Raw genomic sequence first — 18,238 nt, forward strand, 5'->3', positions numbered from 1 at the left:
AGTGGGAAAAGAAAAATCAAGAAGATGAAGGGTAAAAGAGAGCAGAAATTCGGCAGCAATGAAGAGAAAAATGGCAAGAGGGTGGAGGGATTCTGTGGAAAGTAAAAAAAAAGGGAAAAAAGGTGAACAAAATATTTGATAACCACCCCAATCCATTATTTCTCTCTATCAAACTCCCCACTAAATCCACTACTCAGATTTTTAGTCCATCTCAAACTCTCCTGGACGCACGAGCAAAAATAATGCCCACGCCAAGATTCAAACACAGGACCTCCTTCACACCAACGCTCCACTTATCCACCAGATCAGTAGGCCCATTCTGTTAATTATTTGCCAACTTTTATTTAAAAGCCTATTGACCAAAGATGTCCAAGTCCTGGCTTGAACTTGAAACCTCCCAAACACACCCAGAACACATAACCACTAAAGCAAACAGATATTTTGTGTCACACATTCATAATACCCAAAATTAAAATTTTGGGGCATTACAATTCTACCCCCTAAAAAAATTTCGTCCTCGAAATTTACCTGATCAGAACAGATGAGGACACATCGCAACCTTAGGCTCCCATGTGGCCTCCTCAGTGCTATGATTACGCCATAGAACCTTTACCAATGGAATGGATTTCCTTCTTAGAACCTTAATGTCGCGATCCAGAAACTGAACCGGCTCTTCCTCAAAGGTCAAATCTGGCCTAACCTCGATCTCTTCAATAGAGACAATATTAGTAGGATCACAGCGGTAACGCCTCAACATGCCCTTCAGTATCTGAATCACCCTCACAAACTGACCATCGGTCTAAGGATGGAATGTAGTACTGAAGTCCAACCTTGAACCTAGAGCCTCATATAACTTCTTCCAAAACTGAGTCACAAAATGAGGATCCCTATCAGAGGCGATCGAAACCGGTACTCCATGCAGTCTCACTATCTCAGAAATATAAAGTTTCGCCAGCTTCTGTAGAGAATAATCAGTACGAACTAGTATGAAGTGGGCGGACTTGGTCAATCGATCCACGATGACCCATATTTAATCCTTCTTAGTGGGTGTTAGAGGCAACCCATTAACGAAATCCATAGTTACTCGCTCTCATTTCCAAAGAGGTATCTTAACCAGCTACAGCAAACCCGAAGGTAACTGATGCTCAGCCTTAACCTGTTGGCAACTCAAACATCTGCCCACAAAATCAGTAACCTCACATTTCAACCCTGGCCTCCAATATAACTCATGAAGGTCTCGATACATCTTATTTCTGCCAGGATGCATAGCATAAGGGCTAATATGCACCTCTCTCAATATGGCCTGTCTCAAATCAGTATCATTTGGAACATAGATTCTCCCACAGAAATAGAGTACCTCATCACTGTTCAATCCAAAATCCGTAGTACTACCACCCTTAATCTGTCGGAATCAAAGACCCAATGACTCATCCTCCAACTGCTTACCCTTAATCTGCTCAATCCATGACGGCTTAACCTGAAGCTCGGCTAATAATCTACCATCATCAAATAAACTTAGGTGAGCAAATATCACCCTCAAATTAGTCATAGCCTTACGGCTCAGTGCATCAACCACCACATTAGCCTTACCAGGGTGGTACTTAATGGTGCAGTCATAGTCTTTAAGCAGCTCAATCCGTCTACGCTGCCAAAGATTAAGTTTATTCTGAGTGAGGAGATACTTGAGGCTCTTATGATCAGTGTAGATGATACACTTCTCACCATATAAATAATGCCTCCAGATTTTCAGTGCGAATACCACAACGGCCAACTCCAAGACATGCATCAGATAATTCGCTTCATGGGTCTTAAGCTGACGAGACGCATAGGCTACCACCTTACCATCCTGCATCAACATACATCCCAAACCGACATGTGATGCAATACTATAAACAGTGAACTCCTTTCCAGGCTCCGACTGTATCAGAACAGGGGCCTCAGTTAGTACAGTCTTGAGCTTCTCAAAGCTCTCTTGTTGCGCATAAGTCCAGTTAAATGGCACACCCTTACGTAGCAACTTAGTCAAGGGTGCCGCAATCAATGAAAAACCCTCTACAAATCGTCAATAGTATCCCGCCAGTCCCAGAAAACTACGGATCTCAAACACGTTCCTAGGCTGCTTCCACTCCAATACAGCCTCAATCTTTTGAGGATCAACTTGAATCCCCTCAACCAAAACTACATGACCAAGAAGTGTCTCTTCACGTAGCCAGAACTCACACTTACTAAACTTAGCATAAAGTTGTTTTTCCCTCAAAATTTGAAGAATGACTCGAAGGTGCTCATCATACTCATCCTCAGTCCTCGAGTAAACTAGTATATCATCGATGAATACCACTACAAACCGATCCAAGTAAGGCTGGAACACTCAATTCATTAAATCCATGAAAGTTACCGGTGTATTAGTCAGTCTGAATGGCATCACTAGGAACTGGTAGTGACCTTAACGATTTCTAAACGCCGTCTTATGAACATCAGCCTCCTTAGCCCTTAATTGATGATATCTAGATCGAAGGTCAATCTTGGAGAAAACAGAAGCTCATCAAAACTGGTCAAACAAATCATCTATCCTCGATAACGGGTACTTATTCTTAATGGTCATCTTGTTCAGTTGCCGGTACTCGATGCACATCAGCATGGATCCATCCTTCTTTTTTACAAATAGTATCGGTGCTCCCCACGGAGACATACTAAGGCAGATGAACCCACGATCCAATAACTCCTAAATCTGAGCCTTAGGCTCCGTAAGCTCCTTCGATGCCATTCGATAGGGGGTGATAGACACCAGAGCTGTACCAGAAAGGTGCTCTATCCCAAAATCCACTTCACGATTCGGAGTTAAACCTGGTAGCTCCTTAGGAAAGACATCATAAACATCCTTTACCATTCTGATATCCTTAACTGTAGATTCTCCAGAATCTGAAACACTTACATAGGCCAAGAATGCCTCACATCCCTTACGAACCAACTTCTTCGCCAGTAGTGCAGAGATCACATTAGATAAGTAGTTTCGACATTCTCCAATCATGACTACCTCCATATCCTCCTCGACGATTTTTGTCTTCTTTACCAGGGTAGAAAGATCTCACTCCCTCTGCGGGGCTATCAGAACTCTCAAATTATCTCTGAGGCCATCCTCAAAGTGGACACATCGCTTATACTCAGATGCCACCTTACCTCGCGCATAGCGGCTTAGTCTTAGAAACTCATCCTCATACTCGGCCACTGATCGATCCCCCTGTTTAAGATTCAAAACTCCCTCTTATGTGCATCCACATAACTAGCTTCGACATATTTCCCCTAGAAAGCGGTCTTAAAGAACTCCCTGTGTCGATGTTGGTGAGTGCCTTCCTTAACTGGCCACCACCATCGATAAGCCTCGCCCCATGACAATGAGACTACACCCTTTAATTTCTACTTAGGGGTGCAATCTAGATCATCCATGATCCTCTCCGTAGCCTCAATCCAATACTCGGCCACATTAGGAGCGACCTTAGTGACACCCCTGAAGAGCTCAGCTCCATATCGGAATCGTTTCATAATCGACCCTCGGCCCCCAAATCCAGTATTGGGCCCAACAACCCTCTCCAAAATCCTTAGCATAGCATTGGATAATACATTGTTCCCAGCCATGCGATCTTGAGACCTAGTCTCAGTAGCGGGCGACACTGGCATCTCACTCGTATTCAAAATTGGTAGGCTACCTGATGACGAGGACTCAGTTCGAGATCCCCTACGGCCTTTACCTTGGCCTCTCGTACCCCGTCCGCGAATATCTCGTGTGCTCATAGCTAATCGAATTTATCTGGTATTATAAGTTTTATAAATTAATTACAGTACCAGTGTTTATTAGCAAATGTTTTATGTAAAATAGTATCGGTTATACAGAGTTTGTTTTCGTAAATTGCAGTCTTACTACAGTTTCTAGTTTCTCTACAATTTTCAGAATACACAAATTAAAGTGTTTTCAGTACAGTTTACTACCTATAGTAGTTTCAGAATATACTATCCATAACAATTTCAGTTTAAAACAAATCATAGTTTAAAATACTTACAAGATCGGTGTACCACTTACTCAGTAAACACATTTCAAATCATTTGGAAATCAATCAATTTTTCAAAAGCCCAATTTTTATTAAACCCATAATCCACAGTCGAGTTTTCTAACCTGGCTCTGATACCACTAAATGTAACACCCCAAACCCGGCCCAGACGTTATGGCCGGATCTAACGATGTCACATTATAGGGTGTTTGAAAACCGTGTCATCGCATTAAAACCATTTCCATAGAATTCCTTATCTTAATATCTTATTATTTCCAAAATTGTGTTGCTCATTTAATCGATAGTTTCAAAATGTTATTCGTTTGTGGAAGCTTTTAAAACATATTAAACAATCGTGCATTTAGGAAAATCATTTGTTTCTTTTGAAAACTGAGGTTTCCTACTACTAGCAGTTGTAATCCATAAGGTAAAGATAATTAAAACCCAAAACCAAAGTCCAAAAGTCCAATTACAACCCAAAAACTTAGCCAGTAAAAATAGAATAGAAATAAACCAATTATCAAAAATATGGGTTAAAAACCATGAAAGTCAAAAACCGTGGTCATCGCCGAGTCCTTCGCTGCACTGATCCATCACCATCTAGGAATTACCTGTGCACATTTAAACAAAAGGGGTAAGTTTACGAAAACGCAGTGTGTAATCCCATAGAAAATAAACAATAGCAAATCACAGTGCACAGTTAAAGCAGTCGTGGACCTAATCCCTTTTTCAGTATCAGTGACAGTTTGGGCCTTAGCCCATCTCAGTACAGTATCAAACATGCAGTAGAGCCTTAGCCTATCACAATATCAGTTGCAGTCATGCAGTATTCAGTAATAAAGTCCCACCTAACCAGCCTCTACACACTATCTCCGTCCAACCCTACACTCCATATGGGGATCAAATCAACCCACCCATCTTTACACTCCAGTTAGTACTAAATGCGGCACAAAACAATAATTTGCAGCTGAGCTACCAGTATGTTAGGCTTAAGAGCCTTTTAGTACACTTCCTCCAAATATAATTAACCCAACCCCATGCAATGCAACATACAAGTCATGACATGCTATCTCAGGACATCAGTACATATAACCAGTTCAGTATACAAGCATACTATCATCATGCTCAACACATATATAAATCAAACAGTCAGTTCGTACAATTAGAGGTCTAAGTGATGGTTACTGACCCTACAGTAGGTTCACAGTCGACTTGGGCGACCCGTGCAACCTTAGCAATCAATTCAGTGATAATGGGCTCACACGCCCATGTGGACTGCCCGTGTGGGCCCACACGCCCGTGTGGCCCGCTCGACCCAAATTGGGCTTGACCGCGTAGTCATTTTTAATGCAACTCGTGCTAGCTAAATATTCATATATGTTTTCACTAATTACATATATGTTTTCAAAGCTGTCTTCAAGAGTCATTGTTACTAAATTATTTATATCTTGAGCTAAAAAATTCCAAATTAAGTTCCGCTTAATGTATTTGAAACTAGACTCAAATACCTTTCTACCATAAAATTTTTAAATTTTTGGTTCAGCCAATAAGTACAATAAAATCTTCAATCTTACCCCTGCTTTGTTGTCTGACAGCTTCGACCTTTCTTTGCTAAATATTAATTATCTCTTAGTAAAAAATTTAGATGATGTTACCATTTGTTTCTATTGAAAATAGACTCATTAATAATTTAAACATGTAAATTTTAACCCCTAATTATTTTTCTCCAAGTTTTGATAATTTTCCAAAGTCTGGACAGGGGAACCCGAATTCATTCTGAACTTGTCTCACAAAACTTACTATATCTCATGATTTACAATTCCATTACTTACACCGTTTCTTCTATAAGAAACTAGACTCGAATTTCATATTTTTTTCATTCTATAATTTGATTTCCACAATTTATGGTGATTTTTCAAAGTTAGCCTACTACTGCTGTCCAAACAGCAAGCAATTTGGCTTTTCATCGAATCCCATTTTCTGCATTTCGGGTACACACCTGGTTTTGTTTGATACTAAAACAGTCCTTGAGCACTCCAAAGCCTATAATTGAACAAATAACACTAATTTAATCTCACATAATGTGATCTCAAATCGAACTCGTATCGAGATTTTAACCCATAAGCGACTAAACCTTACCTTCAACCGATGAGTAGTATCTCCCACACAAACTAAGACTCCGATTGGTGATTACGAGCCCTTGAATCTTCCCCTAATTGGCATAAATAAAACACTTCAGAAAAAAGTTAACAAAAAGAGATAAATCACCTATCTAAAACTTACCGAGCAATCGTAGACAAATGTGGAGCAACACGAGGCAGAGTGGGAAAACAAAAATCAAGAAGATGAAGGGTGAAAGAGAGCAGAAATTTAGCAGCAATGAAGAGAAAAACAGCAAGAGGGTGGAGGGATTTTGGAAAAAGTAAAAAAAAAAGAAAAGAAAAAAAGATGAATAAAATATTTGATAACCACCACAATCCCTTATTTCTTTCCATCAAACTCTCCCACTAAATCCACTACTCAGATTTTTAGTCCATCTCAAACTCCCCTGGACGAATGAGCAAAAATAATACCCACGCCAATGTTCGAACATCGGACCTCCTTCACACCAACACTCCACTTATCCACCAGACTAACAGGCCCATTCTGTTAATTATTTGCCAACTTTTACTTAAAAGCCTACTGACCAAATTCATAAAAATACCAAAATTTTCCCAAGTCCTGGCTTGAACTTGGGACCTCCCAAACACACCCAGAACAAATAACCACTAAAGCAGACATATATTTTGTGTCACGCATTCACAATATCCAAAATTAAAATTTTGGGGCGTTACATGAATCAAATTTGATTTAAATTGATAGAAATTGCCAATGTTAAATACATGATGAATTAAAGCTTATTACCATGTAAGAGGTTAGTAGTTAAGCTTAGATTAAGTGAAATTCATGTTAGAATTGAAATGGATATTGTAAAGAAAAGATTTGATTAATAGTTGTAAAAGAAAAATAAGTGTTGAAACATTAGGGATTAAATTGTAAGGAATGAAAGATATTGGGAGTTAATGTTATAAATTGGTAATTTGAGGTCCTGTAATATATTAGTGAAGTCGATTTTGGTTCGATAGAGTAAATAACGAGATGCAAGCATTTCGATATTAAGGTTAAAATGGGACTTAATTATAAATTAAGCATTGATGTTTAGTTAATGGTTTTGGTTTATACTAGCGAGATATAATTTCTTTACATGTATTTATTAAGTAATTAAATTATAAAAATATTAACAATAAAGATAGTTAAATTTTGATGAATTTGAACATAAAAATGAATTAATAATGATTAAATTAATAATATATTAATGACGAAAATGCGTTATTTCAATTTGATGATCCTTTGTGAAATTAATAACTAAGTGTCTTTTTTGTATGCAAGGTAATCTAGTGATTAAACTTTGATCAATTTCACTATAATATAGTGAACAAAGAAAGTAGTAACGGTAAAATATTAGTACTTGATTTTATGAAAGGTAAAATAAATTTGGTGAATTAATGTATATATATATATATATATTTATATTTGTGACTTGGTGATTTATTGTGATATAAATGCATACTTATGTTGTGCTCTTATAATTTGAATTCAATTATGCTTTAATAGACAGTTAAAAATAATCAAATGATAATGGTGTCAAATATAACTTAAGGTATGTAATACTTTACTATTTGATTTCGATTGAAATATGTCGAAATGTGTATACATTTGTGACTGTGAAAATCGTATTATGATAATGTATATTATCTAGTTTATAATATGTTCTGATGATGTTACAAATATAGTTGGCATGCCATAGGGTCTGTTTTAATAGGTGAGAGATTTAACGCTAAGTGCATATCAGATTGTGATAACTCTCTAATACCTTGGAGGTTGAGACTGTATCACCAGCTTAAATACCTTGGGGGTATGAGTATTCTGGTGTGGTTGGTGGGATCAGTGCATTTATGCCCGATTAGCACTTCGGCGCGTATTCTATTGTTTAGGTGGATTGATCTGCGTATCCATTTTCAAATCTAAATAAGATAATAAAGGTCATATTAATAAACAAATGTTAGCTATAATTTTTAATTGGTTATGTTAAAAAGCATTGATGTAACATCCTATACTCGACTTGATTTACTGGATCCGAATATAGAATGTCACAACACTTAAATAATTAACAAAATTTTACCACCGATGAAAACTATATGGATGTACTTCTTATTTCTTTATAATCTTTTCTAAGTCAAAGATTTGAATGAAACGTTTATTAATTATAACAAACTCTTAAAAGTAGTATAAAGCATTATGGCTTAAATCTTTAGTGAAACATGTTATGAATATCTTATTAAGTGGATGTCCATCATGATCAAGATAAAGTTTTAATGTACTTTAAATTCTAATAGTTATTAGAATTAGATCTCTTTTCTTTTATACTTCTTATGCCTATAAATAGAGACTCGATGAAGCATTGTAATCATCCCTTAGATTAATAAAGTACATTCTCTATTGCTTTCATATTTTCTTTATTCTTTATTTTTCCTATCTCTCTTTATTTTATAACACGTTATCAGCATGATGATTCTCCATTTTTTCAAAATCTTTCGAAGTCGTCGCACAAATCAAATTCATTTTCACTTTAAAGTTTCTCCATTTCAACTTCATCTTCAGGATGTTGAAATATTCAATCTCAGAATAGATTGTGGTTCTTTTTCCCGATCTTTGATCTATAATTGTACAAGCATGGGTAAAGAATAGATTTGTAAAGGTGATGAAGATGATGTTAAAGATCTTCAAGTATATTTTACTATATTTTATTTAGTATATCATGTTTATTATAATTGGAGACTAATCATGACAATATGAATAGATAGATTTTGATTTGAAATCTCACGCATGTGTTGCGATGGTGATTATGAAATAAAGAATCTATTGGGATGTTTATAAGTTCATCCTACTAGATTTGTTGCATTCCCAAGTGAATGTAAACATAAAGAAAATAAAAGATATACTTATGGACTACTAAAAGTGAGAACATAGTAATAAATAAGAGAACAATGAGAGTTCTCAAGATAACTTTTCAAAGGGTAAAGATAACTTATGTTATAAATGTGATAAGAAAGATTATTGGTCACATATGTGGTGTATGCCCAAATATTTTGTCTCTGTTAATATTCTTTAAGGAAGGATATGAGAACGTAGTAATGAATTTTTTCATTAGAAATAGAATATATTTATCTTATTTGGTACTAAAATAAAAAAATATTATTCCAATATTTGATAGTACAAAATTAGTTGAAAGCTCCAAAAGAGCTAATATATCAATATCTAAAAGCACAAAGCTGTGATGGTTAATGCATTATTTTTAAAAGATATTTGTAATGGATCTCATATTGAGATTGTGAATGAAGAAAAGATTATATTTCATATGAATCAAAAAGGATTGAGTTATTTATATTTTGAATTGAACTCGGGATTTACTCTAAGCGAGAATCATACCACCGCACCAAATGTCTTATATTTGAAGATTCTAACATATTCCCTAAAGCGAATATTACATATAATTGTTTGAAAATTATATTTATTTATTGACTTAGTGGCATTATAGACTTCACATTGATTTAGACATTTCTAGTAGTAAATGTTACAATAGCATTTATATGTGGATACAAAATAAAAAATGACAATAAAATTATCAATTGTCAACATTTATATTTAAATTATTAGTACAACTGAAAAACATGTTAAAGTAAACCAGAAGTTTACTAATACAAATGCATTTACTACTTGGCGTGACCAGTTAGACCATCCTGAATCATATATGATGCAAAAATTAATTGAGAATTTATATGGCCATTCATTAAAGAACCAGAAGATTCTTTAATTTAAAGAATTCTTATTTGTTGTTTGTTCTTAATGAAAATTGATTCTTAGAAACTCACTAGCTAAAGTTGAGATTTAATGTCTTGCACTTCTAAAATGAATATGGGCCCATTCGTCCACCATGTGGATGGTTTTGATATTATATGATTTTGGTAGATGCATCTACCAAATAATCACATGCGTTATCAACTCGCAACCTGTCGTTTGCAAGATTGCTTGTTTAAATAATAAATTTCAGATTGTGCAATTAAAACAATTCATCTTGCTAATGTTGATAAGTTTACATCCCAAGTTTTCAATGATTATTGTATGTCAATTGGGATAAAAGTTGAACATCCTGTAGCTCATGTTCACACACAAAATGATTTAGCTGAATTGTTTATCAAATGCCTCCAACTAATAGCTAAATCATTACTTATGAGAACAAAAATTTCTATTTCAGCATGAGATTGTATTGATTTACATGTTGTATGCATCAAGCCAATAAATAATAAATACTCCCCATTACAATTGATTTTTAGTCAAAAGTCAAATATTTCTCATCTTATAATTTTTGGATGTGTGGTATATGTTCCAGTTGCTCCACCACAATGCACAAAAATGAGTCATCATAAGGGATTGGGAATCTATATTTATATGAGTCTCATTATAATATTTTTGAGCTATTAATTCGATATTTGGTTATGACATGAGTTGTCAGTTTTCCCAACATTAGGGAGAGAAAATAAAAAGTTGGATTAATAAAGTACTTGAAATGAATTATCAATGTCTAAGATCCTCATATAAAGCAATATGAACCAGAAGTTCAACAGATAAATCATTTTACAAATCAACTGCTAGATTCATTAAATCTCACATACCAGCTGAAAATGCTCCAATACAAATTGATGTCCTAATAGGGCAAACTGTTAGTGAAAAAGAAAGTAATCTATGCCTGAAGCGTGAAAGACCGGTCGATTCCAAAGCTAAAAATCCTCGTAAAAAAAGGGAGCAAGCATTCAAGATGGTCATATAGTGTAGGTGGGGGTTCCTAAAGAGACCCATGACATAACTAATTATAAAACTCAAGAAGAGATTCAGGTACCTAAAAGTGAAAATGAAAATGATGAAAATAAAGAGATCTCGATAAGTTATGTCAATACGAGAAAAAGATGGAATCGAAAAAAATGTAGTTGTCGACAACAATTTTGCTTATAATGTTGCTATTGAAATAACAAAAGAAAATGAGAATCCTGAGCCTAAATCTACTAATGAATGCAAAAAAATGGTCAAAATGCAAAGATGCTATTCAAGCATAATTGAATTCACTTTCTAAACGTAAAGTTTTTGGACCTGTAGTCTGAACACCTAAAGGTGTAAAGCCGGTAGGATATAAATGGGTATTTATGCGAAAACAAAATGAAATTGATGAAGTCATAAGATATAAAGCTCACCTTGTAGCACAAGGATTTTCACAAAGGCCCGACTTTGATTATGAATAGACATATTCTCCTGTGGTGGATGCAATCACTTTTAGATATCTTATTAGTCCGGCAATATGTGAAAAAATTAATATACATTTAATGGTACATTTGATATGGAAATTTATATGAAAATCCCTAAAGGATTTAAAATCCCAAAAAGATATAGAGTTTCTTGAGAAAATTGCTTGATCAGATTAAAGAAAAGTTTATATGGATTAAAACAATCTGGACGTATGTGGTCCAATCGTCTTAGTGAATACTTGTTAAAAGAAGGTTACAAAAATTATTCAATTTTTCCATGTGTCTTTATAAAAGGTTTGGATTAGATTTAGTGATAATTGTTGTTTATGTTGATGATCTAAATATTATTGGAACTCCTGAAGAGTTTCAAAATACAATAAATTGTTTAAAGAAAGCATTTGAGATGAAAAATCTTGGAAAAATAAAGTTTTATCTTGGCTTACAAATCGAGCATTTAAAAGATGAAATTAATGTTCATTAATCAACTTATATGAAAAAGATATTAAAGAAATTTAACATGGGTAAAGCACACCCATTGAGTACTCTGATGGTTGTACAATCGTTAGATGTGACTAAAGATCAATTTTTTTCTTGTGAGAATGATGAAGAGTTTCTTGGTCCTGAATTACCATATCTAAGTGTCATAGGGGCATTGATGTATCTTACAAACAACACAAGACCCGATATAGCTTTCACTGTAAACTTGTTAACAAGATTTAGTTCTTCTCCAACACGTAGACATTGGAATGAAATTAAATATGTATTTAGATATTTTAGAGGGACCATTGATATGGGGTTATTTTATTCAAATGATTCAAAATCCCTATTAGTTGGCTATGCTAATGCTGGATACTTATCATATCTACATAAAGGTTGATCTCAAACAAGATATTTATTTACATGTGGGGGTACTACCATATCATGGCGTTCGACAAAGCAAACATTACCTGTTGCTTCTTCAAATCATGCAGAAATAATTGCAATGCATTAGGCGCGTCAAGAATGTGTTTGGATAAGGTTATTGACCCAACATATCCAGAAGATATGTAATTTTCCTTTATAGGAAAAGTTTCTAAATATCTTATATGAAGATAATGTAATATGTATAGCACAATTGAAGGGTGGTTACATCAAAGGTGATAGAACGAAACATATTTCACCAAAATTATTCTTCACCCATGATCTTGAGAAAATAGATGATATAAATGTTCAACAAATTCGTTCTAGTGATAATTTAGCATATTTTTTACTAAGGCGTTGCCAACTTCAACATTTGAAAGACTACTGCACAAGATTGGAATGTGTCAACTCAAAGATGTAATGTAATGTTGCCATCAGGGGGAGTCTAAGATAAGTTGTACTATTTTCCTTTAACCAAGGTTTTGTCCCATTGGGTTTTCCTGGTAAAGGTTTTTAATGAGGCAACTTGTAATAGAAGGTTGTGTACTCTTTTTCCTTCATTAGGTTTTATCCCACAGGGTTTTTCCTAATAAGGTTTTAACGAGGCATATTATCTACCAATGGATCCAAGAGGGAGTGTTATGAATATCTTATTAAGTGGATGCCCATCATGATCAAGATAAAGTTTTGATGTACTTTAAATTCTAATAGTTATTAGAATTAGATCTCTACTTTTTTTATTCTTCTTATGCCTATAAATAGAGACTCTGATGAAGCATTGTAATCATCCCTTTGATTAATAAAGTGCATTCTCTATTTCTTTCATATTTTCTTTGTTCTTTATTCTTCCCATCTCTCTTTATTTTATAACAAAATAGACATATTTATTACATAGAGGACTATTCTCTATGTTCCCAAGAGTGCCTCTCTGTATACATAATATCGCTCTTCAAACTGCCACCGTGGCGCATTCTTAACTTGGTCCCTCGTATCGCACTGGTTCAATTCCAAAAACTTGCATTACAAATAAACGCTTGTAAGTTCAACAGAACTTAGTGGATCTCAACCATTGTTACCTTTAAACGATGATGCCGAATTCCTCGACTTAAGAAATCTAAGCTTCCTTTCAAGTTTTGAAGGATACTTTTCTGATTCCTAGCGGATAACTATATGCTAACCTCTAACTTGACCACCTTGTACATGTTCTGCTCGATTGGCAGATTACAAACTCCTCACCTTATAGCGAATCCCATTTCTTAATCACTTGAAGATAGATATTGGATACATTTCCCAGAATGATATACCTACGGACACTACTCTTGATGAACTCATACACTGCTTTGGCAGTTGTCTGCATACTAGTCATGTCGTAACTTCACGTCAACCCAAACAATGAACTTGGTTTGATAAAGGTAATATTTTAGATCACCTAATAAAAATTCAGATAACTTCAATACAAAATAGGAAAACTTCCAGATTTGGCGGACACTTACACCACCCATAATTACATATATGCCAAGCTCTCTTTCTAACCTAGCAAGTTACTATGAAAGATTCATTACTCGAGTGCACTGTCGAAGAATTTTTCAGAAAATGCCTCAAATACATACCCAGATCTCACCACAAAGGGGGACTAACAACTCAGTACTTAGGCATTACAGAATTTGCCTAACAGGCTTTCTAGTCATTATGCCACATAGCCTTTATAGGTAACCTTCCTCAAAGACTTTACAGGTAACCTGCCACAAAGGCTTCCTAAATAAATCGCCACAAAGGCTTTACAAGTGACTTGCCACAAAGGCTTTCCAAATAAATCGCCACAAAGGCTTTACAAGTGACTCACCACAAAGGCACCACATAAATCGTTGTGCTTGATATCAACATTACTTAAGGTTTGCCCATCACCGCCCCTAAGATACAAAAAAACCCCTAGTAGACTAATGCGGCTCATTTGCCATTCCCAGAATGTGCCATGACCATGGTCTTTACACATATCTGCCATGCTGGCCTTATCTCGAGTTTACTGTCCCTACGGATGTTATCAAGCACCACCACGGGGTTTATTATCATATCACATATTTTCCCGACACTCCATCTGAACCCCCTTATCGCCAACCATACTTTGTCATGCATAACTCAAATTTCACTCATACTCTTAACAGAATTACACTTCTTAACATATAATTTCCCATGCATGCTTACCACGCATCGTCACATTTATGCATCACATTGTACACTTCAGAACATACATACTGATGCTTCATAGAAAAACACAAAAATACATACTAACTGCAACTCCTCAAGAAGATACTCTCATTTATATAGACGTATACAGAGAATCATTATAATACAACATGCAAGTGACGGGTCTAGAGACTCACCAGAGACCTACCTTTTTCTCAATCTAAAGCTTCTATTTCGATCGTTTGTCTCGATCTGGTAGCAACAACTGCTTACAAGATCATGAAATTTTCATTAGAATCCCTATTTATAGATAGTTTACTAACATTTCAACTATGTGCGACCCTCATACAAGGCCTTTCACTCACACCCTATTGTTCTTACACCATTTAACATCCTTACTCATCAACAATCATAACACACAGGGCTATAAGACTTACCAGAAGGTTGAATCCCTTATTGATTAAATAAAGTCTTAGTTATATTTTAATGAAGAAAAAAAGAACATTTAGGTTAGAAAGAATGACGAGAATGTAGAGTAGAAAGAAAACCACCTGGAAGGTCTTCCCTATTCACCAGATATAAACTCTTTGTCCCCCTACTGTGGACTTTGACAAGTGACAATGCTTACTTAAACCAAATCTCTTGATTTTCTCACAAAAATCCGGGGGAAGGTAAAGAGAATTTGATGAAAATCTTTGTTATTGTTTGACCAGCCATTGAGAGGGTCTAATCAATCTAATTGACTCCCAATTAATCCCGTTACGAAAACCAACTAAAATAGTACTCGTGTAAATCGGGCACACTATACCTTGATAGTGACTTGTGTATGATGTGGTCTTAAAGACAATCAAATCTCCTACAACTTTATCATACATTTGATAAGCTCTTAGTGCTCAGCCAAAAATCTGGGGCGCACTCTTTCTTAAGTGTACCATTTCCTCACTTGAAGGTACCCTGTAACTAAATCCTCAGATACCGCTAACGTGCGGATACTTTAATGCTAGTATGTGCTAATAGTCTAAATTACCAGTAAGTTAGCAGGGTGGCAGGTTATACTACCACAGTGCCAAAACAATTTACATACATATTTACTCATCTTTTTGGATTTGCCATTTTTGAGGTGTGACAATAGATATAAAGATCAATTCATGTTATATGAAATGAGACGCTAATACCCTAAGGGTGCGTTGATATTCTTGATTTTTTATTGTGTAAAATGAATACCCTGAGAGTGATCTAATAGATGGACAATATGGAATGCTATATGAATTGAGATACTAAAACAAAACTTATTAATATGTGATATAATGATTTCCAACTTTGCTATTCAATTTGATTTCATGTTATTTATATATTAATTTCTAATTATGTTAGTGTCACTGAGTATTGCATACGATTGTGTTTGTTTCAGTGCGCATGCTTCAGACATGTTTTTAGTATACAAAATTCGTAAAACATCCAAGGTCAGTAACTCAACTCAGCTCAAGTCAAGTTTATATTCCTTCGTTTAAAAATGGTTAACGACATGTACCTAGGTTGTTTGTGGTGGTTCAATATTGTTTTGGTCAATTTAGCATGCTTTGGTTGACTATGGACCTATAAGGTTTCTTTTGTTGAATTTAATGCTTAAGTAATGAATAAGTATACATGGTTATAAGTATTAAGCCATTTATTTAACAACATTAGATTGAGGTGACTTGATTGTTAAGTTTTTCCAATGTTTGTTAAATTAATGCATATGAAATTGGTATGAAGTTTGCTTATGTTAGGTATAAATTGGTTAATGTTTGAATACATTTAAATGTTCATTTTATGCCATATTACATTAGTGTCTCGAGACATAATGACCATGTCTCAAGATCCCAAGAACAAAATGACCAAATCGTGCATTTCTTGGTACATATCTCGAGACTTACCAAGCAAGTCTTAAGATATCATGATACAAGTCTCGAGACACAATGACCTATGTATCAAGATGATAAAACATCGAAATTAGAGATTTGAAACAAAGGATCTGTGTTTCAGACATTAGGGCCTAAGTCCTTATGTCTCGAGACACATCAACATCAAATCAAAATAAAAATAAAATTCACCATGTCCCGAGACATGATGGCCATGTCTCGAGACCCCCGTAGAATTTGGATAAATGAGTTTGGATTTGAGTCCTAACTTTGTATTTGACCTCGTACAACTGCTAAATACTTTAAACTAGATCAATTGACATTCATTGAACATGTATATGTGATTTAATTGAAATTATACGTGATGTATTTGTTTGTATGTTAGATAGTAAAATGATATCAAGTTAGTCTGAGTTGCTTCGGCAACGTAATATGATGTCACGCATTTGGATCAGGTGACTGAGTTAAGTATAGGGTGTCACAGAGAATCTCCTTCCTAAAATTTCTCTGAGTCTTATGTTCTACAATCATCCAACTCTCGAAATTCTAGGACGCCATCTTTTCCATTAACTTTGAATTCGATAGAACACCTACAGAGGTACAGTCCTCTGTCTGTAATTGACTACAAGAATCCTTCACATGACCATAACAAACACATTGAAAACAAATCAAAGGCAACAATTCATATTAAACACATTGGATTTTCTCCTCCACCTCCTTCTTAGAAATTAACGGACTTTTCAAATCAATGCTCACAGTCATTCTAGCAAAATGACCCTAAACCTCGCTATTTGTGTTATAGTCAATTTTAATGACCTTCCCAATAGTCGATCTAATAGCGATAAGAATTCTTCATTTGTACATAGCATTGAAAAATCTTAGAAATTTAATCCATGCTATAACGTTCCTCGAGATAAGGTCTTTAGTAGAAAAAAATGACGACCAAGATTGAATCGTTAAATACTGACCAAAGATAACCTAAGGTCCATCTGTAAGAGCATTTGTATAGTCCTTGTCATTCTGAAATTTGACAAGATAGTAATCATTCACTAAATCCATCAATTGAATTGCACTCATTAACTTTCAAAGAACTTAAATCTTATTGAGGAGCACATCAAAACCAATTCTATGTCCTAATAATTTGATGACCATAATCTTTGACATAGTAGCACCAATAAGACTATGCACATGTTTGGAAAAATGGATTGAGGGCACTCCCTCGGCTAAACCTATGATTATATGACGGTCCCCAAGGTCTATGTCTTCCACCTTGAAAGCGACATTCTTCCTCTTGTTAGATCTCGAATTACTAATCAATATAACCCTAAAAGAAGTCTACTACTCCTCTTGCAAAAAGTCCCTCCAAACCTATCGACCTTCCCTTTATCGATGCCCTCCCTAAGATCTAAAGCTAGACTAGTTAGATCTCCCATGTCTGACTCCACCATCACACATTCGTCATCCTTTGATCCAGATCCTGTGACAACTTCCATCAATAAAACTTGTTTTCTTTGATTTTCTGTTTACCCTCGAAGTTTATAAAGTTAACACCAAAACTAGAATATAATGTGGATTAATTTACTCTGTCATGAATGATGCAATAACTGTGAAGTAGTTTCAAAAATAAGTTTAATTACAAAATTGACCCCTTAATTATATCATTTTTCAATTAGGTATCTAAAGTTTTTTTTTTTTTTGGAAAGTGGTACATAAATTATCAATTTCATCTCATTTTATATAAAAAAGGTACAAAATCCAATAAAAACGTGACACATGTCATGTTCTTATGGCTGAAATTTTATTTTGGTGTAAA

General features: G+C 34.9%; 1 protein-coding gene across 1 annotated transcript; it reads right to left on the reverse strand.

The window, feature by feature from the left end:
* Nucleotides 1-532: 532 nt before the first annotated feature.
* Nucleotides 533-3,040, reverse strand: LOC128032547 (uncharacterized). The gene is made up of 6 exons (XM_052621153.1): nucleotides 2,797-3,040; nucleotides 2,095-2,178; nucleotides 1,874-2,052; nucleotides 1,478-1,645; nucleotides 1,157-1,402; nucleotides 533-799 (listed from the first exon to the last, which is right to left on the reverse strand). Exons 1-6 carry the CDS (start codon nucleotides 3,038-3,040, stop codon nucleotides 533-535), a joined length of 1,188 nt encoding a protein of 395 aa, XP_052477113.1.
* Between the last annotated feature and the right edge of the window lie 15,198 nt (nucleotides 3,041-18,238).

This window comes from Gossypium raimondii, chromosome 9, assembly GCF_025698545.1.
Source record: "Gossypium raimondii isolate GPD5lz chromosome 9, ASM2569854v1, whole genome shotgun sequence".
Classification (NCBI taxonomy): Eukaryota; Viridiplantae; Streptophyta; class Magnoliopsida; order Malvales; family Malvaceae; genus Gossypium; species Gossypium raimondii.

What these genes read in the sequence shown, in the direction of transcription:
- LOC128032547 (XM_052621153.1), bottom strand. Translation starts at nt 3,040, where the DNA reads ATGGAGGTAGTCATGATTGGAGAATGTCGAAACTACTTATCTAATGTG. An exon ending in TAGGAACGTGTTTGAGATCC is followed by an intron (nt 2,053 to 2,094) that starts GTAGTTTTCTGG and finishes GACGATTTGTAG; the next exon opens with AGGGTTTTTCATTGATTGCG. An exon ending in GATTATTAGCCGAGCTTCAG is followed by an intron (nt 1,403 to 1,477) that starts GTTAAGCCGTCA and finishes TGATTCCGACAG; the next exon opens with ATTAAGGGTGGTAGTACTAC.